The sequence below is a fragment of the Pinus tabuliformis genome, chromosome 4_2 (assembly GCF_031772625.1).
Source record: "Pinus tabuliformis cultivar Carrire ecotype Pingquan chromosome 4_2, CPIR1, whole genome shotgun sequence".
NCBI classification, from domain to species: domain Eukaryota; kingdom Viridiplantae; phylum Streptophyta; class Pinopsida; order Pinales; family Pinaceae; genus Pinus; species Pinus tabuliformis.
In genome coordinates, this window is record NC_142304.1 from 440,118,912 (window position 1) to 440,143,163 (window position 24,252).

At 38.3% G+C, this 24,252-nt stretch overlaps 1 protein-coding gene across 6 annotated transcripts in view; it reads right to left on the minus strand.

The window, feature by feature from the left end:
* The window catches only part of LOC149169851 (tobamovirus multiplication protein 1-like), a 380,857-nt gene that overhangs the window by 111,956 nt on the left and 244,649 nt on the right, over window positions 1-24,252 (minus strand). For 5 of the 6 annotated variants that reach the window (XM_089428835.1, XM_089428833.1, XM_089428834.1 and 2 more), the window contains 3 exons: window positions 17,918-17,982; window positions 10,208-10,282; window positions 10,050-10,125 (listed from right to left, as the gene is read on the minus strand). In XM_089428835.1, coding sequence (XP_089284961.1) covers window positions 10,050-10,125; window positions 10,208-10,282; window positions 17,918-17,982 — 216 coding nt within the window. The remainder of the gene's footprint in view (window positions 1-10,049; window positions 10,126-10,207; window positions 10,283-17,917; window positions 17,983-24,252) is intronic. The other variant, XM_089428837.1, reaches the window with a different exon arrangement.

The following is a 24,252-nucleotide window of genomic DNA, read 5'->3' on the forward strand; positions in this document are numbered from 1 at the left end:
TCATCCGACATCGATACCTGTGCTGATGCTAGGCCTTCCTGCTCAACATCCTCTGCACTGCTGCATCCTGTAATGTTGCCCATGGTTTTGCTACTGCCACTACTGCATCTGTACGACAACTCCCTCTACATTTGCGTTGTTGCTGGTCCTTTCTCCCAGCACTGCATCCGTATTGCTCCTCCTCTCATCATGTTGCATCGTGCTGCCCACTGCTGCACTGCAACTCAATTACTGAGAAGTAATTGATCTCCCAATTTGACCTCCCTGTTGGGCTAGAGACACCAACTGATGCTGAAGCTCTCTTTGCCACTAATAAGTGCTCCCTCTCTAACCTCTACGTTGCTGCAACAACTCCTTGCATCTCACATTGTTGCACACCTCTCTATGCCATTCTACACTGGTGCAACACTCCTGTGCCTCTCGCACTGCTGCAGCCTACTAGCCTCGCGCTGTCTCGGGACTCCTGCACTGTAGCTCTCTCTGCTACTCCATCGGCATCTGTCTCTACCCAGCTTAGTCAGTCCTGCTACTCCTCATTGGGGCTCCCGTAGCAAGGTCTAATCCAAGAGGCTGGGTACCTCGAGGATCCTGCCCCTCATTGCCTGTAGTATGCCTGACTATAGCGCGATGTCTCCCCACTTCTTCTCAAGTGGCGCGTGTGCACTCATGGCACAGTCATCGTCTGTCAAAACTTCCTTCTCTACTCGTGTTGGCGCTACCTTAGTCTCGGAAGACTCTCCCTTACTCCTCTTCCTTGGACACTGGGTCGCATAATGACCCAGCTCCCCACAGTGGTAGCACTTGATCTTGGAGAGATCTTTCTTCTTTCACTTCTCCTACTTTCCCTCAGATTCTAGGGCCACATCTTCCTCCTCCTGCTTGACTTTGATCCACTTGCTGCTGCTACCCGTCTTCAACTGCCATCTGATCTCTTCCTGGCGAAGAGCTACCCACATCTCGTCCCAAGGTGGAAGTGTCCCTCTACCCAGTATGCTCTGGACAAATACCTCCCAGTCTTCTAAGACAGCATTCAAAGGTTGTCCTCACCATCAACTCCAGATCCAGTGTCGCCCCTATAGCAGTCAACTGATCTCGGATCTCATTCAGTCCTCCGAAGAAGGTGTCAATCGGTTCTCCCTTCTTCATCTGATACGACCTCAACTGATTCTCAAGCAGCATTCTTCTCTGCACAAAAGTATGCTGGTACAGCTTCTTGAGAGCCTCCCACATCTCAAACGTTGTTTCCTTCTTGGCTATGCGTGGTACTACATGATCATTGACCTCGTCAAGGATAATGCTCTCGGCCCTTGCCATTGCCTCCTCGTACCTGTCATTATCATCGGGGTCGACTGGGACAACTATTACCTTCAAGGCGAAGTTCTTGACACAATTCCTGTCAAGTACAGATAAGATTCTGGCCTTCTAGACTACGAAGTTCGATGCTCAATCCAGTCTATCCTAGTCTCTTACTCTGTGTAGTGCCATGATGCTCCTCTTCTTCCCTCCTATAAGTTCTCTGTTCGACTCCTCTGAGTCTCTACTTCCCGTCTGGAAGTTCTCTTCTAGATTCCCGCTGAGTCCTGATTTCCATCCTGGAAATCCTTCTGTCGTTGTCGAGATGCCCCCTACTCTGATCATCTTGTGCAACCGCACCACTGATCTAGGTTCCTCGGCTAGAAACCCTCGGTAGCAACTCCTCTAGCCTTGCTCTGTCAAAAACTGTTCTAATTACAGTCCCTCACCAGCTCCACTTTGCAATATTCTTGCAGCCTTCTAAACCCCAGCAACCTGAAGGTGAGAGCTCCTAAGCTCTACGCAATCGGGACACTGCAACCCAACCTCCTCAACCAACTGCATCAGCCCTCCTAGCTACTGCGTGGCTCTACGTGAGGCTTCTCTTACCTTTCTTCGCCTCTACGCTGCCTCTTCTCGACTCACCCTTGATGACGCAGGCACTGCGTCACCCTTCCTTGTTGCTGCTCTGCTAGAAACATCTTCTTTCACCTTGGGACAGTTGTTTTTTGTTGCTATTGCTCCACTTGGCTGATGTCCTTTAGTCCTCCTGTGATCTGCAATCACGCTCTGATACCATGTTGAAGTTTCTAAGTTTACTTAGTTAGAAACCCTCCATGCACTTTATCTGATTTATTCCTACCTACTTGCTATTTTACTTAACAAGTTATTTACAATATAAAAACTAAAAATAAACACTAGTGCACGCTCAACATATTACAGATCAGCAACTAAAGGCAAAAACAATCACACCATATGACACCATTATTTTTAGACTAATGACCCCGGAAAAACCCAAAGTGGGAAAACCGGTGCAGCTATCTGAGGGTTTTCTCATTAAGAAATATCGGAGTACAATCTGGGTGTCGAAATTGGCCTACCCAACAGAGAATTTCCTTGGCAGTAATACCTCTTAGTTTCTGACAAATCTCCTAGCCAAAACCCTGGATAAACCTTCCAGCAGCTACTCAGCACAAATCTTCCCCAGAAACCCCAACGTCAGCCTCTCTAGACTGCGTCAACCCCTCTCTGGCCAGCGCTGGCCCTGCGTCACCCCAGATGGGTCTGCGTCAGCCTTAGGAGGCCCTGCGTCATCCCTCTAGCCCTCTGCGTCAGCAACGTTGGCCTCTTGAGGCTCTGTGCAGCTCATGGCTACCTCTGTGTGGCCCTACGTGAGCCCTAGTTGGCTCTGCGTCACTCTCTCCGACTACTGTGCTGCTTTCTCGGCACTATCTCTGCCTCTCGACCTCTTTATACTCAAATTCCCCTCATCTACATCTCCCGATCACTAATTCTATCTCTCTTAGCAAATCCCACTCTAGAGAATAGAATGACTGATCACTCTCGTGTATTCTCCAAGTGACCCTCAAGCCTCTTATACTTTTCCTGTTGACATATCAACGGCCGAGATTAAGTCCCTAATCAACAGCTAAGATTAGATCTGGCTTGATCCATGTCTTTTGGACCATTCTAAAATAGTTTTATATTAATCCACATTAATATTTTATTTTCCCTAAGTTTAGACTTAGGGACTCCATCAAAAATATTAATTATTTTAATATCTCTTGAACTGTTTAGAATCTACCCAAACCCTTTCTGGGTATTGGAGATCTCATGTGCCCCAACCTCTCCACCAAATTTCGTGGCTAGAGCACATCCAATGCTACCCCAAATCAAAAGTAGAGATGGACATTTTGAGCAGTTGGCAACCCAAGAGACCACCTTTTGGTACCCCACGTGGATTTTGGGGACCACAAAGGGATATCGATGGAAATTTGAGGGCCAACCCTTAAATGAAAATTTTTAGAGACTTCTACACCACACACAGCATTCAAAAGCCTCAAGGCATGTCACATGGGGCTCATTTATTAGATGACATCAGCGTTTTGAGGCCTCATGGCTCATACATGTGGGCTCTCATTTGATTTATTGCCTAACCTAGATGAGTTGGCTTGTAACCCAATGCGTCATTATAATTTTACTTGTCTTTTAAGTGCTTTTATGTATAATTAGAACTTTTCCTCCTCATATAAATAAAGGAGAGGGTCTTTTCATTTGTCATCATCATCATCACTTATGAATTCAGCCTCTGCATTTGAGAATTTCAACTTCTTTTCCTATTGGAGAGATGTGAATGGAGAATACTTTTTCTTGGAGATATATTCTTGTCTTTACAAAAGTTGCATTGGATCAATGATTGGATTGTACATGCATATTGTCTTGTAAGTGCTCTTTTGTTAAAATTTTTGTATTTCAAGTCTAATGTATGGAATAAATTGGTGATCTAGGTTAAATATTGTACCCTAATTTTGTTGAACATCAATTTTATGGAAGCTAGATCATATTGTTCCATGCATTATGTTGGAAATACTGAGAAGGGGGCGAATCAGTATTTCTTTTCAATTGTGACTTTTACCAATTAGATCACTTATATTTAAAATACAAAATGAACAATAAGAATAAATGCTTTTATTAATTTCTTTAATAAATCAAGTACAATGTATGTAGGGCTCCAACCCTAGATGAAGACACGGATCTTTAATCACCTAGGCTCCAACCTGTTGACAAACACCAACTTGGACTTTTGTGAGGCTCCGACCTCTACGGCACCAACCCTATCTTCTCAAAGCACCAACCTTGCTTTTAGAGGCTCCAACCCCTACGGCACCAACCCTTTTCTAGTATAGGCTCCGACCTGGTTTTTTGAGGACACCAATCCTCTAGGGCTCCAACCCTATCCTCCAAGGCACCAACCTTGTATTTTCGAGGCTCCAACCCACTGCAATAATTCATCAAGATAACTTTGGTAGTAACTCATGGTTCCCAAAATCTTCTTCACCGAGCCTTGTCAATCTTCAGCTTCACTGTAGTCTTCCACTTTAAATCATCAAAGACAACCTTGTCATATTGAAGGTGTCACCACTATTCTTCATGGTACCCAATCAAATCCTCCAAGTTTACTTCATGATGATTTCAGCACAGCATAATGTCTCCAAAGATTTTACAAGGCTTCTTCAAGTCTTACTCATCCACACATCACAGGTTCCAGGTGACTGTTATTTTCACAGGTCAATAAACTTCAGACCCAAGCTTCAATTTTCCTATGAGCAATAATCCTTCACTGCATCAGGCCACAGTTCAAAATATCACACTGCCCAATGCACCATCCTGCACCAAGACTCCAGAAATGAATATCCTTGCACCACACTACACCACTGTCCAATGCACCATGCTGCACCAAGACTTCAGCAATAGATTGTGACAATTCTTCTTTACAAAGGTCCTTGCACCACACCGCACCAGACCACTGTTCAAACTGTTCCAGTACTTCACTTTACCAATCCACCTTATTCTGCACCATCACCCTTCTTCATAAACACTTTTACTGTAGCATAGAAATTCTTGCACCATGTTACACCATACTGCACCAATTGTAGCATAAAAATTCTTACACCATACTGCACCAGCTGTCTGAAGAATATCAGATGGCACCAAGAATTTTGGTATTGCACCACAACTTCACCAATGTCCTTACTGCACCAAAACTTAGCAATAATATTCTGGCACCATGCTGCACCAAGCTGTTGTGACTGTTAAGGATGCCACAAAAAAACTGAGCTCCTACAGGACTGAGGTCCAAATTATTGTAGCTCTTCCACAGTTGTACTTACCCTTGTCCTTAAATTTGGGCTAGAAAGGGATGACCGTATACACAGATTTAAGTCTTTACAGTTTCAAGATGTAGTGATAACTATCCTTGAAAGATATTGCAGCACCGAGTTTGTAAGATATTTAAATCACTGTTCAGCAAAGGTATTGTTCCATTGTTTGCTTCTCACTTTCCAGGAAAAGGGATTAGCTCACTGTTCACAATGTTTACACAGTGAACAACATGTTAGATAACCACTGCACTAGATGTCACTGCACTGTTTGAAAGGCACTGGATTCAAGGTATAGGGTCTGCACTTCACCACACTGTCTGCAATGTTAGGAGAGGTACCGAACTTGAAAAACGTAGCTCAGACCACCATAAGATAGCCCACAGTCAATGCTTACACCACAGAAGTATGCCCGCAATCCTGAGCCATTTATTCACTTGTGATAACCTTAGAACAATCCACAATCCTGAGCCATTTATCCACCTGTAATAACCTTAGAACAGTCCACAAATCTGAGCCATCCACTTTAGAACAGTCCGCAAATTTGAGCTATTTATCTACCTTAGAACAGTCCACAAATCTTTTCCACAGCCCGCAATAAGGCCTGCTGTACAGTTCATGAGATGTGAACTTACTGTACCCTTTCTTGCTTATTAAATCTGGAATAGCTTAACCTTCAAAAATGTCGTGTTCCTCCTATATATATATACCTTTCTTTGAGTGAAAACTGAATGGACATGACCCTTAGCCAGGCCGACATGTGTTTGACATGTTCAGGTCGGCTTAGTGACCAGAATAATTTCCTCAACTTGTAAAATTCATATCTCTTAAACCGCTTGGATTTTCGGGCTGAGTAATAGCTCGTTGGAAAGGCAAAATTATGCTCTTTAAGATGGTGTAGGTATCACGGAATAATTCTGCCTCTAAGGAGATGAAAAAATGTTTTTTAATGTGACTGGTCCTGTATAAGTGCAGAAATATAGGACAGCAATATTCTTTCATGGATGGGCTTCTCCTTCATGGATGGATTTCTTCATTGTTTTTCCTTCTACTTCATCGGGTCAACATGTCATCATTATGCTTGCCTTCTTCAATGTGGGACACCATCATGTCGTTGATCGCCTTCTTCATCACCTTCTCTCCTTCAACATTATTGGAGGTTTGTCATGTTATCATCAAATCATCATTGGAGGTAGGGCATGTCATCATCTTTATGTCATATAGGCAATCTTCCAAGTGTAGTCCTCTTCTGGTATCTTCAAGAATATTTGCCATCCAATTATTGCTATATCAACGATCAATGTATTGACATCAATGACAACCTAGATTAACACATTACTCATTGTATGATATGTAAATGGAAATCCCTTGGTGATCTTACATTAGCTCTCCCAAGTGAATTTTAATCCCTCATAAAGGTAATAGTTAGGTTTTTGATGTGAGAGCATCAAAATATCCTTACTCATTTGCATGGTTTAGCCAACCTAAAGAATCCATAGACTACATCAACCCTAGGACTACGCATTGAGGATTCTTTGTTGGTGATCAAGTCAATTTCCATCCATAGGTTTTACTCTTTCTCTCTCTTGCCTAATTTGGCCCTCTTAAGGGCAAGCGGCCAACTAGGGCTTAGTGTGACTTGACAAGGAGGAGGAATTATGGACCTTGGAAAGTCTAAACATCAAGGGTTGAGAGGTTGCCACAAAATCATTCCCTTCTGGTGGGCATTCATTCCATTTTCATCCATAATTTCTCTTGCCTTAGTTGTTTTCCCTAGGAGAAAACCCTAGTTTGGTTTTAGCTTCAACTTGAGAGCTTCTTGAGGGTTTTGTATGCCTTAACCTTGTTGGAACGCATTGTAGGAAACCCTCTCTTTGCACCTAGACCTTGGTCCTCCCTACTCTCAACCTATCAATCAAACCCTAGGTCTTGTGTGGCCCTAATTTGGCCTCTTCAAGGAAAGTGAATTGCTTCCTCTTGGAGCTTTGTGCCTAAATTGTGTCTTTCCCTCGAAGGCCTCCTTGTCACCTTTAAGCTTAGAATACCTATTAGGTGACTTATATACATACCAAGACTCTTCACATTGGTGAAAATCCATAAAGAGCTGGGGGTTTTGGCTGTGGTCATTGGTGACAATGGGCCATCACCCCATTGTTGTCACTTAGTCTAGTGATAGCCTTGTAGGGTACCCCCCCCCCCAAGGCCTACTAGATTTTGCATCAATAGGCCTAACTATTTTTAGCAGCATGAGGTAGCAATCTTGGGGTTGACACGTGGCAGCAATGTGAGTGCACATGTGACAACTACAAGAATTTGGATGAGTGATCAATGAAATGGCAAAGGATGAGATGGCATGGAAATTGAGTAAATTTATTTCCCTCTCATATTTTTCTTCTCTCCTTGTGTATTTTTCTTTCCTAATTCATCTCCTATTTTGCCTCCTATCTTTCCTCTCAGTTGTCCCCTTAAATTGTCTATTTTTTTCTCTCACCCTTTTCCCTATTCTTCCTCCTAAATTACCTCCCTTTTTTCCCTCCAGAAAAAGGGAAACTAATTCAACCCCAAAATTATCCTAAGTTGAATTATTAAAAAAGGATTAGAGGGAAATTAGCCAAGCTGAGTTGGCTAAATTAATCTCAAAGTTACTTTTGTCTAATGCCAACTCGAAGTTACTTCAGTTCAACTCAAACAAGTTCCACTTAGTTTATTCCCCATTCAAAGATCAGTTAATTCAACCATGTGCAGTAATTGCAAATAATGGACAATTCGACCTCTCCTTCTTCTCTCGGGCTCATATTGCCACGAGAAAAACCTATATATACAGGTGGAAGGCCAACCTTTGAACTAGAATTTGTCTTGAGGAAGAGAAAGCAGCCATACTTTCTTCTCTCCACTATTCTTCTCTCTCTATTCTAGCTCTTATTACTTTGTGTCTAGATATCATTGTATTGTATTGAAGTTTTGTGATAGTCATCTTGCTGCAGCCAACCTTTTGGCTCATGCAGTAAAATTCAATTTTGATCCATTCACTTTAGTTTGTTTGATTCAATGTTATCTTGTGCAAATTATTAAGAGTTTTCAGTTATTTATTTGGGCAATTAGCCACTTAAATATGCTTTCTTCTCACAATATTTTTCCATATCAAGTGCTGATTTGTGAAGGACTATTCCAGGCATTGTACGTATGAATATTTACAAATTTGTTTGGCCACTAACTTGCTGGTCAAACAACCTTTATCTCACTGTTTTTTGAGTGTTTATTTGTAGATTTACAGGTTAGAACAATGGGTACAAACCCTAGGGACACCCACTTGAGGTTGGCACATACCAACCCAAACAGAGAGGAAGATTTGTTGGTGACACTTAGGGCAGATTTCCTATATGTTTGCTGATTTTTACTGCTGATTTTTTAAGTTTATATCAATTCATGGGGTGTAAAAATTAGTGCTAACACCTCCATGATGGATCTAGGCAGATAAGTAATTTGGGTCAGATAAGTGGATCTTGCATGAGACAGCAAATCTGATACAGCAAATCATGAAGAAAATTTTCAAGATGGAAAACTTTTACTAGTCTTGGCCAATTTGTAAGTCTTTACCAAAGTGCTACTAATAGGGCTAGGGTCTTTACCCATTGCCTTTCATTGTAGGAAGATCAAAGGTACGGAAACAAACATAGGGATTGTACTCCCAGAAATCTCATTAAGCCCTCAACCCTCGTAATTGCTAGGATTCCTCCTTTGTGCAAAGTGGAATGCAAGACAATTAAAGAAGTAAGAAGCAGATTCATTTATTATTTTCTTAACTTTTTATTAAAAATTATAAACCTGTTTCTACAATAAATGCCCTATTCAATACATATAAAAATTTGGAAAAATTTAAAGAGAACTTTTAAGTATTGAGGTGCATTCAGCCAATACAAAATCTGAATCGATTAAGCTTGCAAGGAATTTGGAAAATCATGTCAAAGGGGTCTAAGGACTGGTTTAAGTGATGAAACTATGCCAGAAATTCTAAACTAAGTTGCAATTTCATTCCAAGTAGTTACTGCCAGCAGCTAAATCAATTGAAGAACCTTGTTGAAGTTTCAACAATGTCTGATTGAATTTACTGTATAATCTTTATGATGAGAGGTCTATTGTCTATCCTTCATAATAGGCATGATTATGATATACACATTATAGTCCTCTTTTTGTATCCCACTAGTCTACATTGGATAGAGGACTTTGAACGATTAAATAGACATCCCTACATTTAGGCCGAGTAGGCATATTCTAACGGTGCTTGGTTAGCTACATATGTTGTCATATCCACACCATTATGGCATTGTGTAGGATGATGCCCTTCTAGATCAAATGGTTAAGGCCAATTGCAGATTTCCTTTTGATTTTTGACCAAAAATATACCTCTACCTATGGAAGCTGAATGAGGACCATTTTGGACCTTTATTTTTAAAATATAATCCGGGGCTAGAGACGTGGTTTATACCAGAAAATTAAGACTAAGGGCGTAGAGAAACGAAAATTCTCTACTCTTCCTACAGTAAAATTATGATGTTATTGATCTTTAGAGAATCTCATCAGGTAGCAAGATAATGTAAGAGCAATGTTTCTCTATACATTTTATGAGGCCAATAATATGTTCCCTAACCTTGGGGAAAAACAGCCTTATTATCAACTTGCCATACAAAAGCAATTGTTTGTGCCTTTTCTTATCATAATTTCATAAGTACAACACTAAAACAGAATAAATGGCAAAACAAATGAGAGCAGCTGAGGGTATTCCTTAATGAACCTACAAAAATTAATCCAAGACAAATTTCAGATCCAAATATATCTCAAACCCTAAATTTCTAACTAGATATGAGGGAAGATGTGAACCTATAAAATAGTATAGAAATATCAGCAGAGGAGATTGTGAATGAACAACATGCCTAGGATGCCAGATATTTAATTCCTGCAAAAAATACAGAGTACAAATATTTACAGAGCTATACATAGAAAAGTCATATTTAAAGACTACTTGTGAACATATTTACCGGCACATCAGTACTAAGCACCAACAAGGCACGCGCCGTGAAGCAGACAACAGCAACAACAGCCAATCCTGCAACCTGCAACCCATTGCCATATAAGAAATCTTCATCTATGCCAAATCTCCACCATTCCAACCACCCTAACCCATAAGAGAGAGAGAGAGAGAGCAAGTGAAACGCATGCATATCATTCTTTTAGATAAAAAAATATCACAAGGAATAAATTAAATTTGTTTGAATTTTATGCAATGAACGTATTAGCTTGTCAAAAGCACTGATTTAATCTAAAATCCATGACAGTCTTTGTATATAAGTTCAATATTATGGTAACGAGGCTTAGTTTAGTGAGTATGCATTGTATTTGTACTTTGTTCTTATCCCTTTTCAGTGACATACACTTAATGATCATTCACCCACTATTGTATTTATTGGAGATATGATCAAACTTGATCAGTCTCCCACAGTTTTGGACACTATATATATTTATTAATACAGATATGTGTACAGTTCCGGAATCTTCTCTCTACATTGCATGTTTGCTTTCTTGTGTGTGAACTTTTCTCTATTACTGGTATTGTATCCATATAAATTGACATCAGAGAGAGAAAGTATGCAAGTATGAGACAAGATTTCAGAACTGTACATATATGTAGTCTCATTTGTATTAAGAAATATAGAGTACAAACTGTGGGAGAGTGATCAAGTTTGACCATGCCACCAACAAAAGACAATAAAGTGGGTGAGTGATCAACTTAGAGTAAGTCATCCAAAAGAGGTAAAGATAGAGTACATAGAAAAGTAAAAATATAATACATGATCACAGATATTCACCACTTAGTCCCATCATATGGGTATTAAGTTAACAAGTATGATTCAAAATTGGGCACATCCTTGTTAGATGATCCAAAATACAAAATTCATAGTTCACAAAGTTAGGATAGAATATTTATTTAATTAGAATATTTAATTAAATATTGGAGACACTTAGAAATAGAATATTGTTGTAAAAGATATGACTTCTAGAATAATGTCATATCTTAGGCTCCAATTTAGGAGTAGAGTTAGTAGATTGGTTAGAATTGCATTTATTGTAAATGGACACTTGTTAATTTAATAAGTAGTCCATAAGTAGAATAGGTTAGGAAATTAAGCTTATATGTAGCTCATTCTCCTGATTGCAATTGAGTTGGTGTGTGTGTAAACTCTTGCAAAATTATTATGTAATTTATTTTCTGATTAATAAAATTGTGTGTCTGAGAACACTTTTGCCATTATTGTGGTATCAGAGCTCCAGTGATGCAGCTGATGTGAAGAGGAGATTCCAGCTCTACAAGTTCTTGGAAAACTCCATTCAATTGATCAATAAATGATTGGTATGGAAATTGTCCAGTTTTTTGTTTAAAAGGAAAAGAAATTTTATTATTGATTTTAGATTTTTAAATCTGAAAATCACTTTTTGAGGCTGTCATATTTTCTCCAAAGGAGGGTTTCCAATCATAATTTACAGTAGACGGATGATATTATATTTGCTGCCAGATCGAGGGCCGAGCATGCATTTCATTGATTCAAAAATCTGTGAAAACAATGATTAGACCAAATTGCTAATTTATTCAAGAACTCAAGAGATATAGGAAGGGATGTCTCTGTCATGGTCTGACGCGTTGTCTACACATTATACTGAGAGTTTACTTAACTATTATGGTGTTTTTCTTAAAAAAATGGTAAACAAGTAGGTAGACAACAGGGCCCTGCTACACTAAAAAGCTCAATTGAATTTGTAGGCATGTAAGTGGCGAGATTCGATCGATCACATGGACGATAATCAGAGGGCCACTCCGAACAGTTGCTCGATTTCACCGACGCCCAGAAAGGCACTGGAGATTTAGTCCAAAATCAAAACCTCACTTCCCGTGAAAGGGACATCACAAAACGTTGAGCATTCTCCACCACAAATCAATTTTCGTGATGAAAAGCCATCGCACTCCCGTCTTTTAATTTGTGAACAATTTCACACTGATGTGCAGTGAGTGATATCAGATTCAACCACCTGTCCATCCTGTGGATCTTCTTTGCGCAAACATCTCATTTCAAGACTTTATATTCACCACCTGAGCGTGAGCGTGGCTAGAGGAAGCTCCGGCTCAGGTTCGATCCATGGAGTATCATAAATCTGCGCGGCACAGGGCTTCATTTTATTTCCTTTAGAGATAATAATAATTGAAAAATGGGAGAAATATGTGAACTCTTTGTGATAGTCGTGAAGCCAGTAGAAGCCAACGTGAAGCCAGCAGAAGCCAGCGTGAGCCAGCAAGAAGGCAACGAGCAGCTAGCGTGGAGGATAGCGAGTAAAAAAAAAATTCCAACTTCTTAAAGTTTTTTTGAGGAAGTTTAAAGTTGAATCTAAGAAGTGAAGAAGCCTTTGCTGGAGAGATAAGGTATATTTTTTAAATTTTGTAAACTTTTATTGGAGAGATAAGGAATAGTTTATTTTGGAGAGATATGGTGAGTTTTCATATTTTGGGAATTTATTGTTTGTAAATTTGTGGAGTAATAAGGTGCAGGGGTTATTTGTAAATGTTTGGGCCAGTAAATTTTTGGAGTAATAAGGAGATTTTATTTGTAATTTTTTATTTGGAGAGATAAGTGTGACATTGTAACACAAAGTAATTTTTTACTTTGAGGCGGGGTTAGAGTACATTTTGCATAAAACATTGCAAGGATTGTAAATCAGTCAAATTTTTAAAGATTTCATTGTAAAATTTTTAAAAGAAATTGACTACAGCCAAGTGCAAAGCTCAGTCAATTTTCTCCTCCAACGACTATACAAGGGTCAAGGCCAAGCCCCAATAGATCGTTTTTGAGTGGTGTGGCGTGTTGCTCATCTTTTTCTTGTGCTTGATTCTTTTTGGTACAAAGCTTCAAAACTACAATGTTGAAGTTAATTAATCTGTTCTTTGATTCTGATAAGCTTGAAGGGGTAAAATCATACAAAACATGGAAACATCTCATTGAAAGCACTCTAATATATAATGAATTGTGGCAAGACATATGTGATGGAGACATTAAGCCTAATAAACCCACAGATGTAGCTCCACTTGCAAAACGGGAAGTTAAAAATTGTCAAGGCACTAGCTCTTATAAAGTCTTTAGTTAATGATGAGATGTATATTCATATTGAAAACGCCTCAGATGCATGGACTGCTTTGCGTACTTTCAAAGATCTCTTTGATACACAACCTGAATCAAAAAAGGTTGATCTACAACTTAAGTTGCTTCAACAAAAACTAATTGAACGAGGAGATGTCTTGCCAGGCTTAAAAATATTAAGAAAGAAATAGTAAAAGCAGGATTTCCTCCAATACATGACAATTTCATGACCACAATTCTAATTGTTGGATTGCCTTCTTCTTACATGCATTTTTAGGAAACTCTACAAGTGACCGGAAAGTTAGATAAAATAAAGTTTGATGAGCTAAGTGAGATGTTAGCTCAACACGACAAAACTTTTGGGAAGAAGAAACAAGGGGAAGATGTCTTCTTCACTGAGGCCAGCACAAGTAAACCATCAACTGACAATTCTAGAGGAAGAGGACATTTCAATCAACATCCAACAGCACATAATGGACAAGGTCGTGGAAGAAGCCAAAATAGAGGAAACTTTCAAGGAAGAGGAAACAATGAAGGCAGAGGAAACTTTCAAAATAGAGGAAACTTTCAAAACAGAGGAAACAGTCAAGGAAGAGGTCAAAATCAAAGCCAAGGGCCAACTCAAAACAGAGGTCAAAGTAGAGGCAGAGGACAGTTTCAAGGAAGAGGCAGAGACTTGAATCAAATTGTCTGCAGAAGATGTAACAAAGTGGGCTATTTTGCAGAAGACTGTAGAACTTCCGTTGATAAAATTCCAAAGTTCCATCAAAACATAGCTCAATTTGCCACTGATCAAGATAATGATGGTTTGGAATATGTCTTCACATAAAGTCAAAGATCATAATCAACAACATTAGTTTCCACCTTTTTTCAAAGTGATTATGAAGATGCATGGATTTTAGATATAGGAGCAACTCAACACATGACTTTTCAACAAGACTTCTTTTGGAACTTCCAATCATGCCACCTTAGTTCAATATTTCTTGCTAATAATACAAAACATACTCCTTATGGAAAAGGTGTCGTTAAAGTTTATCTTCCTGACATTGGAGAAAGATTGATTTCAAATGTATGGTATTTTCCCACCTTTAAAAAGAATTTGTTGTCTTTAGTCTCAATCCAACAAGCTAGACATCAGGTGGTTTTGGAGGATGGCCTAGTTAAAATCAATTCAATGAATCAGAACATGAAAACAGTGATGACAGGATACGAAGATGGAAAACTGTTAAGTATGAAAGGAACAGTTATTCCAAGGAATTCTAACTTTGCAGGACTAGAAAGCACAAACATTTCACCTATCAGATTATGGCATGTCAGATATGGACATCTAAACTTTGACAGTCTCTCTCAACTACAAAAACAAGGAATGGTTAAGGGACTTCCTACCTTCAAGAAAGAAAATGCAAGGTGTGAAGCTTGCATTTATGGAAAACAAAGTCGAGAACCTTTCCCGACAAGCTCATGTCCAGCAAACAGGCGTTTGCAATTAGTACAAAGTGACGTTTGTGGACCCTTGCAAGCCTCTCTAGGAGGTTGCAAATATTTCTTACTCTTTATTGATGATTTCAGATGAATGACCTGGGTTTACTTCTTGAAGCATAAGTCAGAGGCATTTGAAAAGTTTAAAACTTTTCGTCAACTTGTTGAAAATGAAGTCAAGGAAAAGATTGGCACTCTTAGAACTGACAATGGAGGAGAATTCACTTCAAATGAATTTGAAAGTTATTGCACAGACAATGGGATCTAATGACATCTTACAAATGTCTACACTCCATAGCAAAATGTAGTAGTAGAAAGAATGAATCGCACTTTGTTAGGAATGGTGAGATCTATGTTAACTTTTAAAAAGTTAATCCTATTTATTGGGCAGAAGCAATCCATACAGTTGTTTATTTAAGGAACAGGTCTCCCACTGCTTCTGTGGATGGAATCACACCTTATCAAGCATGGTTTGGTTTCACACCTAAAGTTAAACACATTAGAGTTTTTGGTTCCGTGTGTTATGCCTTAGTTCCAAAAGAAAAATGAACTAAGCTTGACTCACAAATTTTGAAATGCACAATGATTGGATATTCGGATGAGAAGAAAGGGTACAGGCTTCTGTCAAATGGGAAATTTATTGTCAACAGAGATGTAATTTTTTATGAAACTGAGAGTAAGAGTGCTGAAGAAATAGAACATCTTCTTCAAAAATTGGAAACAAAAGGAGATAAAAGGAAAGGAAACATTCCAAGTCAACCAAATTCACAAAATTGGTATGAACTTGATTTTCCTTCCTCTGAAGATGATTCATCCAGTCCATCTACTTCACCAACACAGTCTGGGTCTTCTGGCAATTCATCAGAATCTCCTAGTAGCAGTAGTTCTTCTGACAATGATTCTCTGCCCCCAGAATCTATAGTTGATCAACGCACCTCTACATACATTAATCCTCTTTATAATGATGGTGACTTTTCAGAATCTTAAACAAGTGAACATCAATTGCCAAAATGGGTTGTTCAACTTTTGAAAGATGTAAGGCCCAATGAGAAAAATGAAACAGGAACAAGGGGGTCCACCAAGAATGAAGGAAATTTTGCCTTGATCACGAATGATGTTACTGAACCCTCCACGTACAAAGAGGCAATAAAATATAAAGAATGGCAACAAGCTATGATTGAAAAATATAAGGCAGTTCAAGACAACAACACTTGTAAACTTGTTGATTTTCCTCAAAATGTTAAACCCATTGGATGCAAATGGGTTTACAAAATTAAGTACAATCAAAATGGAAAAATCGACAAGTACAAAGCTAGACTTGTGGCTAAAGGTTTTGCGTAGCAAGAAGGCATTGATTATGAGGAGACTTTTGCTCCTACAGCAAAATGGAGCACCATCCGCTTAACACTCGCATTAGCAGCACAAAAAGGATGGAAAGTTCATCAAATGGCTGTAAAGAGTGCTTTCCTCAATGGAGATTTATAGGAAGATGTATTTATGACACAACCGCCAGGTTTTGAAATTGAAGGGCAAGAACATAAAGTTTGTAAACTGATTAAGGATTTATATGGGTTAAAACAAGCTCCGCGAGCTTGGTATGCCAAAATGCGTGAATACCTTCGGAAAGTTGGATTTCACTGAACTGAATCTGATGATACTTTGTACGTATGTCAACAGGGTGAACATCTTGTGATTCTTGTTATGTATGTCGATGATTTGATCATTATTGGAAACAATGACGATCATATTGTACAGGTGAAAAAGGAGTTACATGCAGGATTTAAGATGACAGATTTAGGACTACTTCACTGCTATCTTGAAGTTGAAGTATTTCAACGTCCACATCATATTTTTATTTCTCAGAGTAAGTATGCAACAGAAGTTCTTCAGCAATTCGGAATGCAGGATTGTCAGCCCATTCTTACCCCCATGGAACAAAACTAAAAACTTTTAAAATTTGAAGGGGGGGGAAAGGTGGACAACACTACTTATAGATAGTTGATTGGCAGCCTGATTTATCTAACAACGACTCGACCAGATATTTCTTATGCAGTTAGTATTCTTTCACGCTTTATGCCGGAACCACGAGACAGCCACTGGAATGCAGCCAAAAGGGTTCTACAATATATCCAAGGAATAAAAGATTTTGGTCGTCTTTACAAAAAGACTAGAAACTTTGTACTTGGCAGATTTTCAAATGCCGACTTTGCTAGTAGTATTGATGATCGAGCATCAACCTTCGGTTATTTAATGAACATGGGATCAGCCGCAGTGTCTTGGAGTTGCAAGAAACAAGCTACAGTGGCCACTTCTTCAGCCGAAGCAAAATAAATATCAGCATGGGAAGCAGCATGTGAAATTGTTTGGTTGCGCAGAGTTTTGCAGGATTTGGGCATTCCTCAAGCAAAAGCTACATCATTATTCATTGACAGCCAGTCAACCATAAAGCTTGCCAAGAATCCAGTTTTTCATTCCAAAACAAAACATGTGGACACCAAGTATCATCACATTAGATCGCTCATTGCCAAGGACGTCATCAAGCCAGTTTATTGTCCTTCAGAAGATCAGGTCTTCGATATTTTCACAAAACCACTTGGCAAGATCAAATTTACTAAGTTCAGAGATGAACTTGGTATCTGTTGTAATGTATCTTTGGATCATAGGGAGGAATGTTAGATGATCCAAAATACAAAATTCGTAGTTCACAAAGTTAGGATAGAATATTTATTTATTTAGAATATTTAATTAAATATTGCAGACACTTAGAAATAGAATATTGTTGTAAAAGATATGACTTCTAGAATAATGTCATCTCTTAAGCTCCAATTTAGGAGTAGAGTTAGTAGATTGGTTAGAACTGCATTTATTGTAAATGGACACTTGTTAATTTAATAAGTAGTCCATAACTAGAATAGGTTAGGAAATTAAGCTTATATGTAGCTCATTCTCTTGATTGCAATTGAGTTGGTGTGTGTGTAAACTCTTGCAAAATTATTATGTAATTTCTTTTCTGATTAATAAAATTGTGTGTCTGAGGACACTTCTGCCATTAATCCTCAACTAGAGTCCTTTGCCATATTGTTGTACCTTTCTAATGTCAGCTGAAGCTTGTCCATATCGCACTTTACTCATTTTCAAGTACAAGAGAAGCCCTGGAACAACAACACAAGTTCACAGTTTAAGAACAGAAACAAAACCAACAAAAGTAGTTTTGGGGATTTTCTAACACCCTCTACTCAGTCTCTGCCCTCCAGCTATCAGGTCCCTGAATATGAGAGTGGTTCATCACCAAAAATGTTACTTTAAGACAACCAAAGGAAAGACATGAGGAACAACCAGAAACAAATCTAAGCATGACATCCTCCCCAACAGATCAGATCATCATTGTGGAAAAGTACAAGCTGATCCATAGAAATGCAAGGATACATATATCAGTGAGATAAAATATGCCAATGATCAGAATATGAATTTTATCCAACAATCTGAGAATAAGATTCCAAGAGTTAGAAAAACTACCCCTTTTTTCCATCCTAAATATGTATTCAATCAGTTCTTGGCATCAAGAACAATCCAAAAACATCATAAGCAAAAAATATCTCAGATCCTATACCTGTTTTGAACACTCAAGTGATTACCAAAATATGGCTCACCAGTATAATATCCAAAATACTTGGAATATAAATATATCCATTTAGGATAAATTATATATGTAAATATATGAGTAAAAACAATGATATGATAACACAGTGGGGCCCCATATATATACCTAAGCAGAGTGCCCTTTCTTTAATAGTCATGTCCTTTGAAACATGTCCTTTCATTATACTAATTATTAATTATTACTTATTATTTAATGTTATTTATATTTTTATATTCATTACATTTCCTTTCTCTTGAGAAATGCTTTGTCCTCAAAGCATATTTATGGAAAGGCCTGATATATATTTATTTGTCTTGTGATTGATGGTACGAGACGATATAAACCTCTGCATGTTGAACAAATCCGTTGAACTGAAAAATGATCTAACCATCCCAATTGATCTTGTATGGGACTTCATACTTATTTGATACATGAGATGAATTGCTATTATAAGACTTAATGTCGTTGGCATCAATAATTTCAGAAAATAAGTCAATTGTTTCTGCCCTGATAGTTATTGATACACTGACTAGTTAAAATTTCTACCCTTATGACTTGGATGTTGATAATGTTGAAATTCGATTGCAAATTGAATTTCTAATCATGATAAATACTTGTGATTGATATATATGTTTCCTTTTAGCATTTACATTATTCAGTTATGTCATCAAGCAATTACACATTCAAAAACATAAAGAAAGTAGAGATCATAGTGCACAGGAGACGAGAGACACCAGAGATTAGGGCAGTGGCGAGGGTGAAACCCAGAAGGGGAAAACCCAGCAAATCCTTCCTTATAGAATCATCTTCAACAAGAGAAATCCAAGTCAGTGGTAACTAGATAACCATTCTCCAAATCCCAAGCCAGCCCTCCACGATCTCCAGTATAAGATGCCTTAAACACAGATATGTCATGCCACAAAGATACTTCACATTGTTCCTCAGAGATACTGCTTCAGACTTCGCTTTCCTTCACAGAGATATGTAGCCTCAGATCTTCACCTTCCACAGAGATATATAGCCACATATAGACCTCGTATTTCAGAGATATATAAGCTGATCCAAAGTTCCCTTTTGGGAGGATACACATGGGCTATTTACAGCCTTCTAATCAAGCAAATGGATGCCACATGAAGTTGAGCCAACCTTACACTTGGAGAGCCGACTTGGCAATTAGGAGGACATAAATAGACTATAAAAATTCAATTTTATTTTTTTGCAAAGGCCATGACTAACAAGCCTTTCATGACTCTTCTTTTGACAAATAAAAAACATAAAGAACATGCTTAATAAATAATAATCTTATTAAAGCAAATACATCAATGATTTTATTATTATGATTATGAAGACCGATCATAGCTACATACTTCAAGAGATGAGGAGTTCTTGTAATATGATTTTCTTGGTTTACTTCAAGTACATGATTTTCTTCACACATTAATGTTGCTTGGTTTATTGTTGGATCATCACTTGGAATTTCCATCGTTTATATTGCAACATCTCAGTATGTCTTGACTTCAATTGGATTGGCATCTTTCTAAATCGTGATATTAACTGGATCTATATTTGCTCCCTTTTATTCAACTTGTATTTTTACTTCTGAAGACTTCGATACTTTCTTTTTTGAGTTCTTCTAATATATCTTCTTACAATTTCTTTTCACCATTTAATTACTTAAATTGTGCAATCAAGTTCTGACTATGATTCTTGACATAAGAAATTTCTTAACTTTTATCAACAATAATTTTGTTAATTTCTTTTTGCACATTTGATATTGACCCTTGATTATTTTAAAAGGTTATTTTTTAAAAATCATTGAGGTCTTCTGATGTTACTAAATTTGATTCCAATCAAATATCCTATAATGTTATTCTTTTCTTCTTATAGGAAAATCTCTGAAACATCTTTCTCGTATTTAAGATGAAGGACCCTAGTAATTCCACCCAAGGTTAACCTAAAATTATGTCACCACCATTGCTCCACAAAAATCTAACTATGAATTGCAATACAAAGGTATAGACTTTGTTGCCCCAAAATCTAGCAAGTCTTAGGAGATGTTTCACAAGGAAAAACCCAAATCAAGACACAACAATGAGGTGGATGCCACAATCACCTCAAAAATCGACCTCCTACTCTTTAGTGGAATTTCACCAAATGGGAGGCTTCCCAGTATACAATCACCTAAAGGATATTCTTGGTCTAGGGTTCAAAGGTGACAATTGCATAGGATTTTCCAAAGATACTCAAGCTAAGGAGAAGGCTCAATTCTACAAGACAAGGAATAGTCTACCTTAGAAGCAGCCTATAAAGGGATTGCAACCTAGGGTTTTACCATATGACTCAAAAGTAGCACAACTAGGCATACAAGGAGAGATAAAAAGGTTTGTTATAATGATATAATCAACAATAGGATCCACAAACCTTCGATTGAGCTTAGGTTGAAGCCTTGGTGCAGAATTAGGGGTTTCCTAGCCCTAGAATTGCCTAGGGTTGATGACATCAGCCCTAACGAATGAATTCCAGTGATGCAAAATACTATATTTTCATGTTTTAAGGCTCAACAAGGTGAAAGGACTTCCAACCAGCTCAAAACTCATAGTGGAATTAGGCCTCAAACGCTCAAATTTCTACTAAGACACACTTTGAGGGGTGAAAAATAAGTTAGTGACCCTCCAAACCCATTTTTCCTAAGTTTAGTGGAAAATGTGGCAATAAATTAGCCCAACAATTAAATAAATGGAGAAAAATAAATATCCACACATGCCAAAATGATGTGGAAATTCATCTAAAGTTCAAAGTTAAGTTAGAAAGTGATGTGGACTCCACCTAGGCCACAAATCAAGTAAATCAAATTTCTCAAGGAAGGGACTGTTGTCGCTCAGATTGTACAAGCATGGTGCGACAACGACTCAAGTTGGGGGTTGTTACTCTTATCCCCGACCTCTCTGTTCTAGTTGTCTCTCAACAACAAGCTATGGGGGGTCGTCCCTATGGAAGATGGAAATGCAAGACTTATTGGCAACCAATGAGTCTGGCAGACACAATTGAATGGCCTAGCCATTTGGTTGATTTTTAGCAAGTTATGACATTAGATAGAATTATTTGTGAGATCAGTGCCTTATGGAGTCAACTACTTGCTTTAGATCAATTAGATACTAGGTGATTGGATGAACAATCGGTTAAATGCTTCACTATCTTATATGCTATGCAAATCCTATGATCTAGGTGTGATGCAAGAATCTTGATTGATTTTAGTTATATGCCTAGCTAAATGTATCCTCTCTCTTAACTATTTTGAAGCTAGTCTCTAGAGTAGGTTGTGACAAAGAATCCAAGGGGAAGCAAGCAAAGGCTTGGTTAACGATACATCCCCTTAGGTTCTAACCACCTGATGCCTCTGGCACTGCAGAGACTGTGGCTCTGACAACTGCAAGGTCACCACATTAACCACTAAAGAGGTAATAGGCTCCTCATGCTAGATGAGAAAGGTGGTCCTATTCTCTATCATCCAAAATTATGCTTGGAGGTAAATTATTAATGCATATAGGATAGTGAAGCATTTAAGCAGCAACAAGGATTGCTTGGCACTGCCACATCATCATGCAATCTATGTCATCCGCATCATGTCATGTTCGGTCATGAGTCATTATTTGCCACATCATTTGTGGATTATCTAAATTCAATATTGGAGAAATGTAATGTAAAGCGGAAATTGATGAGTCATCCATGTAATACAAAAAGTCATGTAGGAAGTTGAAAGGTCACTGAGAAGTCAACTAGTCATGAAGGTAGCCCAAGCATCACAAGGGAGGTGAATGGTCGCCCCATATGTTATATATACACCCTAATTGCTCATGTAAGGGGCTTTTCACCTTGGCTCCTCCTACCAACCATTGGAGAGGAAGATAGTTGTTTTGGAGGGGCGAGTGATTCTCTAATGCTCCACTACTGGGGCTAGTGGTGTTCACTCTCTTGATGTATCTTGGGACTTTTACTTAATTCAGAAGCTCGTTTATCCAGCATGCTTTCATGCATATGTCGTGAATATTGTAAGACTATTCTTTGAATGTTTGTGATGTATGTTGTTTTCATTTGTACTAAGGAAATTGAACTATTTTGGTGGTTTTGGTACTTATCTTGTTGAAGGTGTGTTGTATTTGCTTTAACAATCATTGCTTCCTTGTGAACTATTTCGCTAGTTGATCAACAATTCATTCATATATATATGCTCGTGTGCCTTTTCTAGATTAGTACTATTACTTGTCTTTAAAGGGTCCACTTTTCTCTTCCCTTTCGGTAGAAGGACCTTGATACTTTCCACAGCTGAACATTTCACAAGGCATACTCACTTGTTGATCCGAAAATACATGTGTATTACTCTCTTGTGTTGAACTTTGTAGCCAAGGCAAATCTACAAGGATACATGGTAGTCAGGTCAATCCTATGGATGGGGCTTCTATTCCAAATGGTGTGAGGTCTAATTGGGACTTCACATTCGGGAGACCCCCATGGTTGACGGATTTCCAGCACCATCAACAAATGACGCTAGGAGGGCCAGATGACAAGTCGTGCCCGTTGACTCTACTTTGAATCTCTTATCCAAAATGGCTCTTTCCCAAATCATAATCCCGGGATGTTTTTCTAAAGAGCTTAATCTTACCATCCCTACGGAATTTTTCCATAACCTGTCCCAATTTAAGTTTGATGGCGAGGGTGAATTAACTCTTCGTGAACATTTGTTTCAAGTTGTCCATTTTTGCCTTTCTAATGGAATACATTGCAAGGATGTCATGGCTAGATTGCTCACCCTCAAATTTGAAGGTCGTGTTAAGAGATGGTATCATACATTACCTATTGCTTCTATCCATTCATTCAAGCAACTTGTGAAGGAGCTTTATAAAGCATTTGATAGGTATGATTATCGAGATGTTCTTAAAAGAATTAATCAATTAAGAATGAAGCCTAATCAATCAATTAAGGATTTTTTAGATCGATTCCTTCACCTTTGTTATGAATTTCCTGGAGAAGGCACAGATCGGGATTTATTTAAACAAAAGTTTAAGCGTTTGGTTCATATCTCTTTTCACAGTGAATCTAAACCTCTTGATGTTTCTTCTCTCCCAACTCTTGTAAATCATGAGACACCTCTAATTTCAGAGGAGGAACCTATTATTCCTCTTATTCCTTGTCCTTCTCCTTTTCCGGTACCAATTCAGGTACCTCCTTGCGATGATAATAAAGTTGGGAAATCTGCAAATCAAATTCCTAATCCATCTTCTCATCCTCCTTCCGCTTTTCATGATTCACATCTAATGGAGGAAACCCCGGAATGGCTCATGAAGCCTATGGTGAAGACTAATTCTTCCACTCCTCAAGATGATTCTAGCATTCTTAACCTCAATCTTGAATCTTGTTCCACTGAAAGTATTACTTCTTTAAGGGACATCTGTCACCCTCTATCATCTACATGCCATGACTCTTTGTATCATGATCCACTTGATCAATTTGCTCCACCAACTAGTTCTTCACACTCTCTTGACTTTCAAGTTGCTAGTTCAAATTGCAATTAGGTACAAGGCAGTCACATTACACAGGTAGAGGGGAAAGAAAGTGAAGAGACCTTTGATCTTTCTTCTCTTTTTCAAAGTTCCCCATGTCAGGATAATGCTCTTCCATCCTTGGTTGATTTTCAATCTGAGAATCTCGGTGATGAATCAAATGGAATTTACTTACCTAATCAATCTGAAGTCTTGGGAAACAATCATTCTGATGATGATGACTT